Source organism: Gigantopelta aegis, chromosome 8 (genome assembly GCF_016097555.1).
Source record: "Gigantopelta aegis isolate Gae_Host chromosome 8, Gae_host_genome, whole genome shotgun sequence".
Classification (NCBI taxonomy): Eukaryota; Metazoa; Mollusca; class Gastropoda; order Neomphalida; family Peltospiridae; genus Gigantopelta; species Gigantopelta aegis.
This window is the reverse complement of record NC_054706.1, coordinates 36,328,003-36,347,451: the sequence shown is the minus strand read 5'-3', so window position 1 is coordinate 36,347,451 and position 19,449 is coordinate 36,328,003. Positions and strand designations below refer to the sequence as shown.

The 19,449-nt window shown below is 33.9% G+C and overlaps 1 protein-coding gene across 8 annotated transcripts in view; it reads right to left on the bottom strand.

Moving 5' to 3' along the window:
* LOC121379435 (protein pangolin, isoforms A/H/I/S-like) overlaps positions 1-19,449 on the bottom strand; it is a 120,312-nt gene that overhangs the window by 32,903 nt on the left and 67,960 nt on the right. For 6 of the 8 annotated variants that reach the window (XR_005958843.1, XM_041508074.1, XM_041508075.1 and 3 more), the window contains exon 4: positions 1,647-1,758. Coding sequence is in view for 7 of the 8 variants with exons in the window: in XM_041508074.1 (XP_041364008.1) it covers positions 1,647-1,758 (112 nt within the window). In the remaining variant the exon portion in view is untranslated. Of the gene's footprint in view, positions 1-1,646; positions 1,759-16,042; positions 16,342-19,449 lie in introns of those variants that run through there. The other 2 variants (XM_041508071.1, XM_041508072.1) reach the window with 2 other exon arrangements.

Here is a 19,449-nt window from a genome sequence, read left to right as displayed (position 1 = left end):
TAATTCAAATTACAATTTACTTACATTTTCTTGCTTAGAATGTGAAAATCTCTAAAACATATGCATTTCTGAACATTGTAATGTTTTGTAGTACTTCAATATGGATTTGTGTCTAAAATAGTTTATTATGTAAGGATTTATTTCTTTCAACAACCAAATGAAATGTGTAATAATTCAGCCAAGCCAATTGTATTTATCCATCTAATGCTTTAAATTTAAAACATGTTAAAGATAGTGTTTTAAAAAAAAAGGAAAATGTGAGTTTATTTTGTTGGAGGGGGGTGGAGGGGGGTGAACAAACAGAAGTCTTACTAAGGCTGAAAACCCATGATAGTCACTTTAATATAACACTGCCACAAAGCTTGTTAATTCAATATTTATGTCACATAGAACTATTAAAAAATCTATATCAACTTTTTGTAAGTAAGAAAAACATCCCTTTAACACATATTATTGATTTGTTTAAATGTAATATGTAGAATATAGACATTTTTAATTAGCTCGGACTAAAGTTACAGATTTGCATGCATATACTGCTATTAAACGAATCATCAATAAACTGAAAAATATATTTGCCGATATACATGTATGATAATTAAATATGTAAACTAGGAAATTTTCCGTTTAGGTTGTGAATTATTTCATAGCAATCATATTAGGACTGCAACATTTTTTGGAACGTTGATATATGAAATAGATCCTTGAATGTTATTTTATAAAATACACATTTTATACAAGCTACGATATCAGTGGGATTAAACGTTTCGGTTACCATAAGCACAAAGAAAATGTATTAATTAAACACACATACACACACGCGTGCACACACACACGCACACACACACACACACGCGCACATACACACACACAACCACACCCACCGCACAATTAACCCAACCAAAAAAACCAACTCTGCTAATTTTCCTTTCTATTTTTGTTTATCATGCATTAAAAAAAGAAAAGACACATAAATCTAGAACCCAACTTTTATCAACTGATCTGGAATGCATAGACCATAAGAAATGGAGCTAAATGAAATGGAAGCACTTAAAGCTGCTGTCTCTAGAATATTCTGTTATATTTTAAGCATTTAGAACAGATGATCTACTTCTGTTTTGTACCTATGATGTAACACATATACATAGTTTTCTCTTCAATATGGTCGCTTATTTAGGTCACATACAAATATTGTATTTGCATATTTGGCTTTTATTAGCATATTGTTACAACTTCCATGAAGCATACACCCCTTAACCAATGTTTTTTGTACAGCATTTTTTTGTTTTAAAAGATGGCCCCCGTTACAGAACCAGACAAACCTACTGAATGAAATGGATTTAACAACTCTGCATTAAAACTGATCACAAAAGGCAACACGCTGCGATCTGAATGTAAACGTTTGACAATATCCTTTATGGTGAAGACACGCAAGTTTATTGAAAAATGCAGCTTTATTTGTGTTTTGCATTAAAATGTTACAAGACTGTTCTACAGACTGCAGCTTTGTCGGAGGTGAGGTCAGATTTGTCAACAAAAACTAAATCTTATCTGACAAAGACATTAAAACAAATACTGGAAAACTGAGAAAATCCATGGACACATGTGGCCAGTACCATTGTGGTTTACCAAGTAATATGAAAGCTTACCTGTTTTGGCGTCTGAGTGTAACGGAGGTATACCCATGTGTGCTGGGGGAGGGGACCCAAACTCCATCACCAGCCCTGGGTACGGAGGTTGAACCAGTCCCAGCTTGCTTCCCTAAAACAAACAGAAGAAAACACTCAGCTTCATGCACAGATATTGCAAGTCAAAAAGAGACTAATTTTAAAGGAACAACAAGAATCCTGTGGGTTAAATGTGTCACCTACCATTAACTAATTCTGTGAATAAAGAAATAATTGGTGATGTAACATTCAAGATAACTAAATAAATAGATAAATAATTAAAAAACCAAAGAAGTAAATTACTAATTAAACTTAAAAATTAAAACGAAATTTAATTTAGTAAATTGGTAATTGAGATGAAAATTCAAAGATGTAATTATAAAGTTTCGTTGATCTAGGATTTATGGTTTGTAATAAATGAAGCTAAAATTAAAGTTTTTTTTGTTTAATGACACCACTAGAGCACATTGATTTATTAATCATCAGCTATTGAATGGCAAACATTTGGTAATTATGAGTCTTAGAAAAGAAACCTGCTACATTTTACATTAGTAGCAAGAGATTTTTTATATGCACCATCACAGACAGGATAGTATATACCATGGCCTTTGATATACCAGATCAAGAAATAGCCCAATGGACCCACCGATGGCGATCGATCATAAACCGACCTAACATCGAGAGAGCACTTTACCACTGGGCAATGTCTTGCCGCCCTGGAAACACAAGTAATTTCAGTTTGACATTTGTCTCTCTGTTATGCCCCTGCATTGAAGAGAGTATATAAAGAGTATACTGGGCTACATCTCGACCCTCGTCTTCATGCAGGCAAGACAAAAAACATTTTTTATAGCTACTAATTTGCAGGCAGTTATTTTCACTAACTTAGCTTCATCATTTTTTTTTTTTTAATGGAGAAAGACATAATATTCAGATCATAATAAAAGTTCGTTTTGTTTATTGGATGTCAAACATTTGGTAATTTTGACATATAGTCGTAGACAGAAAACCCGCTACATTTTTCTATTACATTGTAGTAGCAAGGGATCTTTTATATATGCACCATTCAACAGACAGGATAGCACAAACCACGGGCTTACATATATTTAAACTCATATCTTAAAAAATTCATACCATCATAAATTATGACCTGAAAGCAAATAAATTATTAATGTGAAAATGCAACCTATGTATAGGTACAATAACTACTGTATGCATTAAATCATGTACCAAAAACATCACCAAGGAAAAAGTAAAATAGTGAAATTAAATAATAATAACAAATAATGATGTTGGAATGAAAAAATGGTTGGGTGTTAAATACTTTCTGTCAATTGAGAGTTATGTGATGTACAAGGGCAAAATACCATCTTAAAAGAAAAAAGAAGTTTGTTTTGTTTAACAACACCACTAGAGCACATTGATTTATTAATCATCGGCTATTGGATGTCAAACATATAGTAATTTTGACACAATCATAGAGAGGAAACCCGCTACATTTTGTCTATTAGTAGCAAGGGGTCTTTTATATGCACCATCCCACAGATTGGATAGCACATACCACGGCCTTTGATATACCAGTCGTGGTGCAATGGCTGGAATGAGAAATGGCCCAATGGGCCCACCGACGGGGATCGATGCCAAACCGACTATGCATCAAGCGAGCTCCTTAGCACTGGGCTACGTCCTGCCATCTTAAAAGAAATGGATGAGTTGCTGCCCCTGCTGTTGACAAGTAGATGAACAGGTACTAATGGTACACATTGTTATTTATGTAGTGCTCATTTCATTTCAACTCATTTTCGTGCTTATATCCAATTAAGGTTCAAGCACACTGTTCTGGGCACACACCCCAGCTATCTGTCAAGGACAGTGGGTTAGTTGTTAGCTGGTTAGAGGTTAGTGAGAGAGAAGAGGGTGTAGTGGCCTTACACCTATCCACTGAGCACTTAAGAACTCGCTCTGGGTTTGAGCTGGTACCGGGCTTCGAACCCTGTACCTACCAGCCGGTAGTCGGATGGGTTAACCACTGTGCCGCTGAGGCCGGTTGTAGTGGTTAGAGTAAGATGTGAAGGAATTTACCATCAACACAACATGCCCATCTTCCACTGTTATGGTAGTCAAAACAACTGCTAATTGCTTTTTTTTAAATTCATGACACTTAAAACATTTTAGCTAAAACACAGAATTTTCTTCATGCACAACTTTTTTTAAATCTGCATATACTAAAAAAAAATTAAATCCAATGATTGTGTATACTTGTTCCAAAACAATACTAACATAACACATTTATTTTTCTGATTTACAGTACATCACCATTATATTTGGTAAAACCTGCACATGTCTAGTCCAAGTAGATGTACTCTCTATCTACTCATGTAAACAGTCTCAAACAAATGACCACCAATGTTCAAATTGAACATCAAAGAATAATTATGAACTCAAACCGACAAAATTGCCCAACTAAAACTCAATTAATTTGTTGAGGAAGACCATTTATATGTTCATCTAGGCTGTACAAGGCTGCATGGTAATTTTGAGCTGGTGGTGCTGACTAGATTGTGTGGCTATCTTGACGCAGATCAAAGGGAAATACATCCATTGTTATTTAAACAGAGTAAATGAGAGAGACACTGGCCACCTTATAGCACTGTGGTAATATGTGTTGCCGACATTATAACTTGATCAGGAGAAAATGTAAAAAATATTACATTTCCAATTCAAACTGATAATGGGTTAGGAATGAGAGAAAAAAAAAGAAAGAAAAAAAAAGTTTGTTTTATTTTAACCACTAGAGCACATATTCATTTATTAATCATCAGCTATTGGATGTCAAACATTTGGTAATATGACATATAATCATAGAGGAAACCCGCCAAATGTTTCCATTAGTAGCAAGGGATCTTTTATATGCACCACTGCACAGACAGGATAGCACATACCACAGCCTTTGATATACCAGGCATAGTGCTCTGGCTGGAGCGAGAAATAGCTAAATGGGCCCACCGACAGGGATTGACCCTAAACCGACAGCACATCATGTGAGCGCTTTACCACAGGTCTATGTCCCACTCCAAAGGTTAGGACTGAAGTCACCTGAGATATGACATGCATGAAAGAATATCATTCCTCAAATATTTGGCTTCCAGAAGACTTTAACATTCATTGCAAATGAAATGTACACCATAGTTTTATATTGAGCATGGAAATAGATATGAATTGAGCCTGACTTTATATTTCTACATAATACCATTGAGGGGCTTTTTGGCTCAAGCATGTAATTTGCCAGAAACCCTAGATAAGGTATACGGGGCAATCTTTTTTCATTGAGCAAGGTATTAAGTAATCAGTAATATGAATGACAAGTAATAAGATTAAATACTAGATCGTATAGCTATAGGACTGCACAACACTACGTATTCTTGAATTAAAATGTTACCATTTGACCGATATTTCCTTTTCATAAACTGTATTATAACATGAACATAATTTTAAACTGAATTACATTGGCGTAGGAAGCGGAGTGGAGGGGTTAGGGGTGGAGGGACGGGTGCAAGGGGGGGGGGGAGAGGGATGTAGCACTTTGTAGCAGCAATGATGGTTTTTATATATTCATACAGAACACATATCCATCACTTGAAGCATACATGTACTTAAATTATGCCATCAATATTCAGTATTTAAAAAAAATTCAAAAACAAATTCAGTATGTAAGCTGAATAATAATACTAATAAAAACAGTTTGTTTGATTAATGAATCATCGGCTATTGTGTAATTCTGACTCGTAGTTAACAGAGGAAACCCGCTACATTTTCCTAATGTAGCAACAGATCTTGTATATGCACTTTCCCACAGACAGGAAATAATAACAAAAGCAGTATGGCAAGTTTTGTCTGAAAACAGTATACCCAAATTTATTTATCTCTCCCAAACAAAATAAAAGCTATATTCTTGAATTATATTTTGGCAAATAATGTTATGAAAATAATTGGTAAAGTTGAAATGCAGTTCCTATTTGGTGATCTGGCAGATAAAACCTTAAAACTGTAAATACTTTATAATGCATTTTCTTTTCTAAATAACAATTCAAAAGATTTATTTTTGGGGGTGTACGAGTGTGTGGAACGATTGTTGGTCATCTTTACATATGCATACACTGAAATGTGTTTAAAACAAAGACTAAAATGACTCTCCATGTACAAATGTATTCAGTTACCCACCAATCCGCACACAAATAATATTATTCAAGTTGCAGCAAACAGTTTCAGTTGCTTTGTCAAATGAAGTCTGTTCAAAATATGCAAAGGATTTTCATGTGAAAGGACACCACGACTGATATTATCAAAGGCTGTGGTATGTACTACCCTGTCTGTGGGATGGTGCATATAAAAGATCCCTTGCTGCTAATCGAAAAGAGTAGCCTAAGAAGTGGGGAAGCAGGTTTCCTCTCTCAATCTATGTGGTCCTTAACCATATGCCTGACGCCATATAACCATAAATAAAATGTGTTGAGTGTGTCATTAAATAAAACTTTTTTTCCTTGTTTTTTTTTCATGTAAACGAAAAACTATTCCATCATAATACATAAAACCGATCCATTTTTATTTATGTTGAAGGATGTATCACAATAATTATGACTTGGTACCAAATGTTTATAATGATGTTATTTAAATTTAGTCTGGACAATTAAAAGAGAAATTTGCAGGTAACCGACCCATATCTATTGAATTAAATGAATGCTAAAGTTTCTGCATTCAAAATTTAACCAGTCACAAGAAGAACACTTTCTTTTAATATTTTTGTCAAACCTTGGATGTTATCATGTTAAGCCATTTGTAAACAATGTCAGTTATAAGAACCATATGCCATGAACCTAACAAACACTGAACAATTCTACCTTATCCATAATGGGCAGATCCACTTGCAAAGACTGACTGTTTATTTATGTAAATGCTGCCAAAAATGTTTATCCCTCTTCTACAAGACCTCCAACAAAAATTATCTACAGACCATGCCCTCCAACTGCAATCACATATGAACAGTCCCATGAAAACTGGCACTGAAGACTTTCACATTTCACCAGATGGTTTTATCAGTTACTAATCCGTTTGTCAACTGTCAAGATTTGTATTCAAATAAAAATACTTTAAATCAGAAATACAATAACTTGTTTTGCATTTTTATATATACTTCATACCTGTCAGAACTACATTCAAATATTAATTTTCTTTTCAATTTTTTTCCCAGAAAACATTAAGATTAACTAAAAACTGTATTTCAATCTTTAGGCATTTTTGTTCTTTTCCTAAATGTTTCTTCCTTTTTTCTCTCTCTTATTTCTCTTTTTATTATTATTATTATTTTTTAAAAGATTTGATGTTTGTGATTTTATTAATTATTTATTAGATCAAAATCCACTGATAAAAAGTAAATCCATTAATAAAGGAAAGTATTTTTTTTAGGAATATCTATTAAGGTCCTTTGTGTTTATGTTCGAAGTTGAATAAATGAATAAATGAATAAAGAAAGAAAGAAAGAAAGAAAGAAAGAAAGAAAGAAAGAAAAAGAAAGAAAGAAAGAAAGTAGGGAGGAAAAAGCCAAAGGAATGAATTTAATGATGTTTATCCTCTGAAAATAATGCAGTGTTCATGGCATAAATTCCAAAATGGCAATTGACACTGAAATTACTCAAATGAACTGAAACAATAACTGCTGACATTATTTCCCCAGACAACCTCCACTGGCCATGATCATGCCTACATGATTGACCTGAGCCCTAAGACACTTATCTGCAAACATGACTGGGTTATCGGCTCCCGTTTTGCAATCAAGATGGCAAAACATAAAGCTGACCAAACTGCGCATCTTGGCACTTAAAACCATCAGGTGTCCAACAACACACTGAAAGTGGAGGACCCCTGGGGAACGATCACAAAATCTGTTTTTGTGCAGTTCGCTAATATTTGCTAAAGCCAGCTTCCCAAGAGATCTGAAAAGGCTTTGCTTTAATCAATTGTATTTACCCATTCAAGTCACACAGTTTTCAGTGTTGGGCAAAGCTAGCTGGCAAGGGCCTGACGCAACTCCAATTGTGCCATTCATGAAATAAGCCGAGGGCTGCTAATAAAATAGTCGAGGAAAATTGGACTCGAAATGTGCTCGTGTGTGCACACACAGCAAAACAAACTGTGTGCATCCTGCAATGAGGATATTTATTTGGAAAATACGAAGACTGATTGCGGGCTGAAATAACCAGTGCAAATGAAAGTATTCAAAAGAAGACCCCAAGTGTGTGGGTGAAAACATTAAGATGGTATTAGCAGTTAAAAGCACATTTAATTTACAGCTATGTGACAGACAAAAAAAAGAGAGAAAGAAATCCTCAAAATGCAACTTTGCTTCTTCTTTTTTTGTTTTGCTTTTAAATATATTTATATAATTTAAAAAATTTCCAAACACTTGGGAATCAACCATGAATAAAGTTCTAGACTAGCTATTTTAAAGGGACATTCCCGAGTTTGCTACATTGTAAGATGTTTCCGACTAATAAAATATTTCTACAATTAAACTTACATATTAAATATATTTTCTTGTTTAGAGTATCAGTGTCTGTATATTTAATTTGTTTCTGGTCATCTTAATATTTGTAAGAAGCCCAAACTGGATTTTGTCTTCAGATAATTTCATATGTACGAAAAAATATATTTTAGGAAATAAAATGAAATTTAACCTAGTACAAATATTAGAACGATCAGAAACATGTTTAATATACATGATATATATTTGATATGTATTTACGATCGTTAAAAAGTCTGTTAGTCAACAACATCTTAAAAAGTGTAGCAAACTCAAGAATGTCCCTTTAAACTTCATGGATTTCACTGAAAAACTAAATCAGGATTCAACTATATATTATTAGCATTCAAATATGCTAAAAAAAAATTAACTGTTGTTGTATTGTCTTTCCAATTTCAGAGTTACAATATTCTGCTGCATTTTAAACTTTTCCCTTCTTGAATATTTTTTTTGATGTAGTAGGAAATGAACATCATTATATTGATATTTTTACAGCAAGGCAGAATATGTATGATAAAAAAATATAAAAAAGAAGAAAAAAAATTAAAGCAAAAAAGATTAAAGAAAAAAAAGATTCGTTTTCAACTTTAACATTATTGAATCTGAAATTTACTCAACTAAATAAGCCACATTTAGAAACTATTTCATGAATGGGCTTAATGACGCTGCCCTCTCCCCATTGATCATGGGTAAAATATGTTTTCCTCATGTCAAGAGAGAGAAGGGGAAAAAATCCAAGCTCTTTCAACATGGTGCAGAACTGTTTAATTACATACCTTGTAATGCGTACAAGCTAGGCATAGACTTGTTACTTATTGGCAGACTCTTAATACAATGACATACATGTTCATTTGGATTTACTACTTATTTAGTATACTAATATTACAAATATCAGTGTTTAATAAATCTTCTAAAATAAAAACCAATTATATTTGTTTATTTTCATTAATCTTCCAAACTGAAACACTAACCAAAAGTCTGGACCAAATATATCTTGAAATATATTTATTAATAATATTTGAAGACTTTGCACATTTTAAACTAGATGTATAACACATTGGTGTGGGCCTGCATTTCTGAAATAATAGTGAAGTAACATCTTCAATTTGAATGTTAAAAAAAACAGAAAAAAAGAAACTGAAACCTGTAGTCAAAAGAAATTTGTTGAATTTGTCCCAAACTTTAATAAAATTACACTAAATGGTACATGGATTTATTTGAGACTTGGATCACAAATTATTTGCGGCCGAATATTCAATAGTGAAAGCGTGAAAATCTCTCTTTTTTAATGCATTAGCCCTAGATCTGTTTTGATGTTCAGGAACGTGTCTCAATGAATGGTGGACTCTTAAATGATATGTGCAGTCTACAGCAGGAATCAACTGCATATGAAATACTTAGCAATGCTTGACAGTAATTTGATTAGCTCTCAGTGTCGGTAAAAACTACTTAACAAAATGAAGTGACAAAATATATAACACACACTTTCCCCAAACTCCAACATAAATAATAATAATAATAAACATTAAAAAATCATATACCACAAACCTTAACAAAGAAAAAACCCTCCAAACCCTCAAATTAATTCCATAATGTATTTAACCAGTCTTTGTATGTGCTTTGGAAACAAACATCCTCTGCACTCGGTTTTGAACTGACACACAAGATCAAAAGTAATCGTTACGATAGAAATTAATAAACCTATTGGTGTTTGCTCGAAGATAACCATTGTATTCAAATGAATATGCAAAGGTATATATACAGTAATGCATGCAGTACGTAAGCCTGGTTTTCTTTGATATTGGGATGGGATCCATCTTAGTCGGTAGAACACTCTCCTGGGGTGATTGGGCCAAAGGATCAAATCTCCTTGGTGGTCCCATGCTTCGATTTGGTCCCCCCCCCCCCCCCCCCCATAATGACCAGTTGACCAGTGTACTACAACCGGTATATATCAAAGGTCATGGTATGTGCTATCCTGCTTGTAAAAAAAAAAATGTCATAAACAATTTCTTGCTACAAATTGAAAAATGTAGCCTTTTTTTCCCCCAAAAACTACATGTCACAATTACCAAATGTTTGACATCAAACAGCTGATGATTAATAAATCAATGTTTTCTACTGCCGTCGTTAAACAAAACAAACTTTACTTTCTTTTAATATTTTACTTATTGATGTTTGTCCTGGGATGTAATTAAACATTCATGCATTAATTTTTCCTTGCATGGAGAAATCATTACTTTGACAAAAATGCATACTCGTAGTGTAAATCAGTGTTCTCGCTGCTCCATTTTGCCACCCTCCTTTCACGTTCCCCACCCTCCTTTATTTTTGAGCGCCCCTCTTTATTTTCCAGCACCTATCTCCGCTATTTCCAAATGCATTTTTTTCCCACACAAAAAACAACGATCAGTCTGCACACTGAACATCAAAGGAAACAAGCCACGTTGTATATGAAAAAGCAATTGATGAAACATTTACGACAGTTACCGTAACGTAATTTAACAGTATTTTTAACAGCCTCTATTTTGTCCAATATCTGTATCCATTTGTATGTTTGATAGACACAATAAAAGTTATATTTCGTTGTAAGCAATGAAAACATTTAATTTTTTGCGGATTCGGCAATCTCAGATTGAAAAAAAACCCCTCTTATTTGGCGCCAAGTTTGTCACGTGATCAGAACGGTCATTCTGTCTTTTGTTTCCACTAACTATCGTTTGATATTTTGTCCTCTGTTGCAGATATAATTGGTTGAAACTGATGATTTTTACTTTCTGTTATTCTGTTTATTAAGCAGATCTTTATAAAATATTGTAAACTTTTCATTTTGAGGGGATATGAACGCTTATAAAAACAACTGAAGTGGTAGTGTTTATCATTAAAATCATTTATCTTGAGTGCCAAATAATATATACACCGTCTTTACAAAAACGAAAGTTTTTATCAGCTGGCGATTATATTTTATCACAGCGATCGATTCATTCGATGAAGATGGAAATAACAAAAATGTATCCGACATTAGGAGATCACTTTACAAACATCTTTATTGTTTTTCGTATATCTTGGAATCTTTATTAAAAATAATAATATTAAAACTTTGATCGGTCCAGCAAAACCGGAACTGCCCGTGAATGTCAGTTAAAAGACAAGTTTTTTTATAAACCCCTTTGCACCTTTTTGTAGGCAAAATAAGGAGTATGTCTTTTCTCAGAGTCTACCAACACACAACAATATGATAACCAAACTACTAACCCCCCCCCCCCCCCTTTTTTTCTCTCTACGTTTATTGTTTTTTTATTGTGTTTTTTTGAAGGGTGTGGTGCCGACCGGCCGCCCTCCTTTAATTTTCACCCAGCGAGAACACTGGTAAATCATGAAATTAATACAAGCATATTTGTGCAAAACCTGTGACTGGAATACTAGCAGGGTAATAATTACTTGACACATTAACAATTACCTCTAAGAGGGCTGCATGACGCTGCACGACACTGGTAACATGAGCACAATTCAAACATTCATTTTGTAATTAAAACATGTAATATATATCTTGTAAATTCGTAGTGTTAAAGTCTATATAACATTGTGTGGTCCTTAGCCATATGTCCGACACTGTACAACTGTAATTAAAATGGATTGAGTGCATTGTTAAATAAAAACATTCCTGGACTGAAATAGCTACTTTTAGCATGGGGTTAAAACACTGTGCCTGGCCTTTCGACTAGATAAGACGGGACATAGCTCGGTGGTAAACCGTTCGCTTGATGAGATGTCGGTCTAGGATCGATCCCCATCGGTGGACCCATTGGGCTATTTCTCGTTCCAGCCAGTGCTCCACAACTGGTGTAACAAAGGCCATGGTATGTACTATCCTGTCTGTGGGATGGTGCATATAAAAGATCCCTTGCTGCTAATCGAAAAGAGTAGCTCATGAAGTGGCGACAGCAGGTTTCCTCTTTCAATATCTGTGTGGTCCTTAACCATATGTCTAACGTCATATAACCATAAATAAAATGTGTTGAGTGCATTGTTAACTAAAACATTTCCTTCCTTCCTTCGACTAGATAATTTCTAAATGTGCCAATTATGGTCAGCTGATGTCATAACTCATGTCTTACGATGACTGATAACGACCTAAATTAACGTTTTTTCCCAAATTCTGATGAATCAGTTATTTGTCAAGTTGCCGTTTCACACTGAAGCATTGCTTTAGAAATATTTTTTAATTTTAATATTTTTAGCTTTATATCTATGTTGAAGTTCTTTTATTTTTATATTACTGCACTGTGCTTCTAGATTATGGTAGCCCCACTCCCATGACTAGTGATATTCAATGTTGGGTTAGTAAATCAACTACTATTGCCATGCCAGACGGCTAGTGAAAAAAAAAAAAGTCAAATGTTGCAGTTAAGTCTATTTTGTAAATATGAATATCCTGTCCCCATCCCACCCTCACCCCAACCCCCCAATGTTAGTGTTTTTAAAACTCTATCTCCCTCTTTAGGTGACATATCTGATTATTACTATTATTTAGTAAAATTGTATTAACTTAAAGTAAAGTAGGCTATTGAATGTTTAATTGTGGCTAGTAAATTTTTTAAATCACTGATCCCACAGCTAGTGGATTTTATAAAAATTCTAGAAGCCCTGAATTGCAGAATGGGGATTACATTTGTGTACATATGTTTAATGTCTTTGCTGGTGAAGTGTTTGTGAACAAATCAAGAAGAAACAAACCATAGCTTACAAATGTTTTGTTGTAATCAAATGGCAAAAAAAGAGAGAAGAAGAATCAATTACCATTATAAGGTAGAGATGAGGCAATGCCAACCCATGGGACAAAATGCTATTTGTAATGGCTGAGTTTCACAAAAAAAAATTGGTCCCTTGGGATGGAATTGCCTCATCTGTATCTCACAGGAGTGATAATTTCATTAATATGGATGGCTGATTATTGTAAACGTGTATGTATGTTAATGCTTGTTAGTTGGTACTGGCTGCAAATCAATAACTAAGCTAATATAAACTTTTAGGTAGATCAAATTCTAACAGATGGTTTTGTTGGACACAACTAATTACCAGTGATACTTAGAACTGTAAGGAATATATTCCTTGTTTTTGAAATATCAAATGGAAAAATACACACTTTTTACACATTTTAAAATGAATAAATTTACGGATAATTTATCATGGTAGATTACAACTTAAAATGAAAATTTGTTACAATGAAATCTTCTCATTGAGATATCTCTATTATCTAGCTATCTTAAAACCATAAAGATTCCATCTTATATCAAACAAACTGTAGTACAATGAAAGGAGACAAATTTTTACACTCTTAAAGGGACATTCCTGAGTTTGCTGCATTGTAAGATTTTTCTGACTAATAAAATATTTCTATGATTAAACTTACATATTAAATATATTTTCTTGTTTAGAGTATCAGTGTCTGTATATTCAATGTGTTTCTGGTCATCTTAATATTTGTAAGAAGCCTAAACTGGATTTTGTCTTCAAATATTTTTGTACAAACGAAAAAACAATATTTTAGGAAATAAGATGAAATTTAACCTAGTACAAATATTAGAATGATCAGAAACATGTTTAATATACAGCCACTAATATTTTATTCAGAAAAATGTATTTGATGTGTAATTACAATTGTTAAAAAGTCTCTTGTTAGTTGATAACATCTTAAAAACTGCAGCAAATTCAGGAATGTCTCTTTAAGACACTCTGTAACACAAATATCTTTTTTTAATTATCTATACCCATTTAATTTTATGTTTTGAGGTTCACATTAACTTGCCTTATTATCACTTATTATTTGGTTCAATAATTCGGCAGTTTTGAAATTAAATTAACTTACAGTTAAAAAAATACATTTACAAAATATTTAAAACATAATTTCAAGAGCAACTGTTTTGTAGTCATGAATGAATATCTTCTTTATAAAGTTGTGCACTTTTCACTTGCCATTTTTATTACTATGATGCCCATATAATGACAAATAATTTTATATCAGTATTGGGTACAGACATTTTTAAAGCAGTGTATTTTGTTTTTGAGTCTTATTCAATTAAAAAGTGAGTTTTTTGTGTGCTCTTTTTGCATCATTTCAAATGAGACACATACAAATTAGCTTGTATTCACTTTTGAAGGCACGCATACCTTTAAAAAAAAAGCCTTCTATGTTGGTAGCATCTGCCACAAGAAATAACAAGAAGAACTTGGTTTTTCTAGTACTTTTTTTTTTCAAATAGCAAAACAAACATGCAATCTAAAGCATTGACCTCTGAACCCCAGGTGCCAGTTGTTTAGTGCAAAAAACCATTTATTTCCCTGCAAGAAACGACCATTACACTGCCAAAAATTAATATCAAAGAGATTTACTGAAAACAGGCGCCTTGAATTGTTCACTTTTTCTGTGGTTACATGACCATTAATCACTCTTTGCAATGGATATTGATGTTTCGTGTCAAGTTTACAGAGCATGACAAAAATGAAAATTTTCTTGGCACTTGGAACAGGCTGAGCCTGGGTGAGACAAGACACTGCCAGCCGAAGCAAAAACTTCATAAAGTGTCAATAAACTGTCTGGACATCACCTATTAGCACTTCACACCTACTAACAATACCTGAGTAATGGTGATGCTTTATTACGTAAGACATAACAGAACTTATCCTCCAGAACACAGCTGATAAGCAACTAGCCATCTCCCCCAAAAGTTGGACCGTTCCACTGTGACACACGTCCATCAAAGCAAATGACTGCAGGGGTACAACAGTTATCTGCCGGGAATATGGACTGTACTGAATTCATCAGGCCAAGCCTACGCGATTTTCTTTAGAAAAGCCAAAAGATAGGAGATAAAATCCCCGATCACAAGTCAGTAAGGAATTTCAATGTTTCAAGCATTCACACCTCTTAGAATTTGAGTAGGAATAGCTACAGGACTGGGCATCTTCACTCAAATTGAGTATGGGTGGCCTCTGCCAGCCATCCGCCCATTTCCAGTAAATAATGTCAGCCGCCAACTACCCCCTGTGCCTGCCAACAATGCCACAAATTCCTCAACATGACACTGCTAACAAAAATTCCCATGCTAACGCCTCTTTAAAACTTTTTTAAAAAAAGTTTTTAAACTTAAAAAAGGTCTTTAAAAACTTTACACAACTTTGCTGTATTGACTTTTTCTAGGTTTTTAAGAGTTTACTGGTACATGTAAACATATAAACATACTCTTATTTAAAATTTAATTCTTATTATATAGTTTACTTTTTCAAACACCTTCTTAATACATGTATCTGTAAGAAAGAACAAAGATTTTTTAAAAAAAGACACAGAAGATATACTATTCTGTATGCAGTAGTTTTATGTTATGTGTGTCTTTTGTAAAATGATTTCTAATAAATTTAGTTACATTCAATTTCTTATGAAATTTGTGTAAAGCCTGTTAAGGACAAAGATTTGAAATTAAAAAATAGTATTGGAAAGTATATTTAAATCTTATTTAGTAATTAAAAATAATCTTGGCAAAACTGGAGATGTTTGAAAAAAGATAATATAAAATAGCAATATTAAAGAAAACCTACATAAAATTATACATTGTACAAAGCTTGAGTTTGTTAATGTTAAAAAATTAAAACATCTCATCAGAGAAATGTTGAAATTGTATACACTGATCCTGATGCAAGGATAAAAAATGTTCTTTTCTCAATATGTAATTTTGACCAAAAACCCCCCAAAATCATCAAGTAAATTATATTAATGAAAAATAATAATTAAATAATCTCTTACCACATCGAAAATGCATCCAAAGGTGCATGCTTCGGGATACATGCAACACAGTGGCATCTTTTCCACGGCAATAAGTCCAGAACAGGTAGAACACATAGCTTTGCTTTGATGAGAGGAATTGAGGCCTCGGAGGGTTGCCTCATCCCTCCAACTTCTCCGGCTATTATTGTTTTGACTGTGGACTGGCCCCGAATGCTGAGGGAGGTCTGACCCCGACCCCCAGTGACGGCTAAGGTAATAGATCATGTCAGTTGCTAGGTTATGACACTTGACAGATTGCCAGCCATGCACTATACGCACACACAAGACTGAAGCGGGCTTCCCTTGTGTGAAGCAGGAAGGACTACTCTCTCGAATCTCTACTGGGGCGAGAGGAGAGAAGATACAATCGTGTAATATGTACCTGGCTCTATAGTCCAGCCGGTATAATTGGAGATCGGTGTGCAACGCTAGCCGTGGTTTCTCTCTTCCGGCTCACTCCAGGGGTGGAGCATTTGAGGATAAACCTCTAATGAGGTGAGAGGACAAGAAGATACAGTCATGTAACATAACAGATTCTACAGTCGAGCCTGTATAACTTGATCACAATATAACGCTAGTCAGCTTTTTACATCTGGTTCTTATGTGGGGTGATGCAGAGGGGTAGAATATTTCAAGAAAAGCCAAAGTGGAAAGTATAAATACTGATACAACTGTTGACTGTTACCAGTTTCTTTACATATATATATAACACTGAAGCCATAGTGATTGTGTAATGTTATCTAAAGACTTTTATATAAAAAAAAATAATATAAAAAAGAAAAGAAAAAGAAAATAGTAAATGTCTTTTTGGCCTGTTAATATATGACATGGAATATAATTATGAAATGATGAAAATCATTTTCATCCTATATTGTAGACCGTTAAAGAGACCATAAAACTTGTGCATCCAGACACCTCTATTTAAAGGACAACCCAAAATGATTTAATTGACTATAAAACACATTATTTGGTTTATCCACCTTGGTGGTGTAGTGGTTAAGCTATCAGACTTTAAAACAAAATAACTGTTGTTCCTATGAGATGAAAATAAAGTTTGTTTGTTTTATTTAACGACGCCGCTAGAGCACATTGATTTTTTATCTTATCATCGGCTATTGGACGTCAAACATATGGTCATTCTGACACTGTTTTTAGAGGAAACCCGCTGTCGCCACATAGGCTACTCTTTTTACGACAGGCAGCAAGGGATCTTTTATTTGCGCTTCCCACAGGCAGGATAGCACAAACCAAGGCCTTTGTTGAACCAGTTATGGATCACTGGTCGGTGCAAGTGGTTTACACCTACCCATTGAGCCTTGCGGAGCACTCACTCAGGGTTTGGAGTCGGTATCTCGATTAAAAATCCCATGCCTCGACTGGGATCCGAACCCAGTACCTACCAGCCTGTAGACCGATGGCCTGCCACGACGCCACCGAGGCCGATCCTATGAGATGTAAGGCACAAAACATATCCCAGCCCATGGTGATGTTGACAGGAAAAAATGGGTTTTCATGTAAAATACTGTAATATCATTGGTTATTTACACAAGACAAAACCCTTACACCCTGTACAGAGAAAGTTAAATTCTCTTATACACCACCGGCAATTTTCAAGTTACGGTCATCCCAAGTAATGCTGGAGCAACAAGTAGATTAAAAAACAACAATTATAATCAATTAACAACCTTGGCACTTACGGAAATGGACATGGCAAAACATAGGTTACAGTATAATATCTACAGGGTTTTTAAAAGCACTTTTGCACTTAATGCTTAGAAGAAGAGTTTAATATGTTAGTATTACAATATATAAATAATTAAGCAGTATTATAATATATAAATAATTAAGAAAATGACAAAGAAAAATTGAACTTTATATGGCAAAATCAATACTGATGAAATCTGAAAACACTACAAGAATTTCCATGGCAATGCCAAATGCCATGGTTAATTGTCAGGGTTAAATCAAGTATACATACCATTATTATTTTAACTATAAAAATACACAATTTTACTATAAAACGTTTTTTTATTATGCCATCCAAAATGTCAAAATAATTTTGTTTTAAATGATGAGTCCTCAAAGTTCAGCACACCTACATGTAGGCCAATGATCTGCTGCTGATGAGGGGCGAGATATAGCCCAGTAGTAAAGCGCTTAATGCAAGGTCGGTTTGGGATTGATCATTGTCGGTGAGCCCAATGGCCTATTTCTCGTTCCAGCCAGTGCACCACAATTGGTATATCAAAGGCCGTGGTATGTGCTATCCTGTCTGTGCATATAAAAGAGTACTAATGGAAAAATGTAGGTTTTCTCTTTAAGACTATATGTCAAAATTACCAAATGTTTGACATCCAATAGCCAATGATTAACAAACCAATGTGCTCCAGTGGCTTCTTCTGCTGATGAGTTTGACTGGTTTCAACGTTGTTGCTGTTATTATTTTACATTCATTTCTGGTAGTTTTTTGTTTTGTTCATTGATATCCGTTTCAGACAATAATATATCGAAGACATTTTAAGTTAATAACTGTTCTTGTAAATGGAACTATTGTTTTCACTGCCAGTGATTTAATTCACATCTGCATTTTTCCATTAACTGAAATGTTAGCAATCATTACGACCTGGTGTTAATTTGTTATAGTTAATTAGTTGTATAGTTTACATGTCAGCAAGATAAATTCATTGTAGAAAAATCACTTGGGATAAATAAATGTATCATTGCCCTCTATTTGCTCTTTTACTCCTAGCTTGGGATAAAAGAGTACACAGGTTATATAAAAATCTATTTATCGTGACACTTCTACAACTTGTATTATTATTTTAACATTCATTTATGTTTGGTACATAATCAGTTTAGCTCTTTTTAAAAAATCTAAATAAATGTTTTAAAACTAACAGCATATTAGTTTCAAATTTCTTGAATATGGACCATGAATTGTCAAATAAAATACACCAAAGTGACTATGGGAGAGGTAACTCTTAATTCAAGTGCAGCACACCATCCATTTTGATGATATGGGCTCAAGTTTTACAATATTCAAACTGTCTGACTTTGGACAGTGTGATCATTCTAATTGTAAATTGTTACTATGTATGTTCAATATAGTGTACATCAATATAGTTGTTACACCCTGCCATAAGATGGCAATTTCACTAAAACTACATTTGAATGCGACCTAAATTGTAAACAATGTCTAAAGGAAATAGAAAAATCAGGTGGCGTGAAAGAAGATCACAGTCACCTAATAATAGTATGCAACACACCGCCATTCCAAGTTGTTCCTACATGTGAGGTTTGATGGTCCTGTATGCAAGATATGGTCCGGACAAGAAAAAGTTAACAGATGTACAGACGGACAACGCCATACCATAATACGACCCATC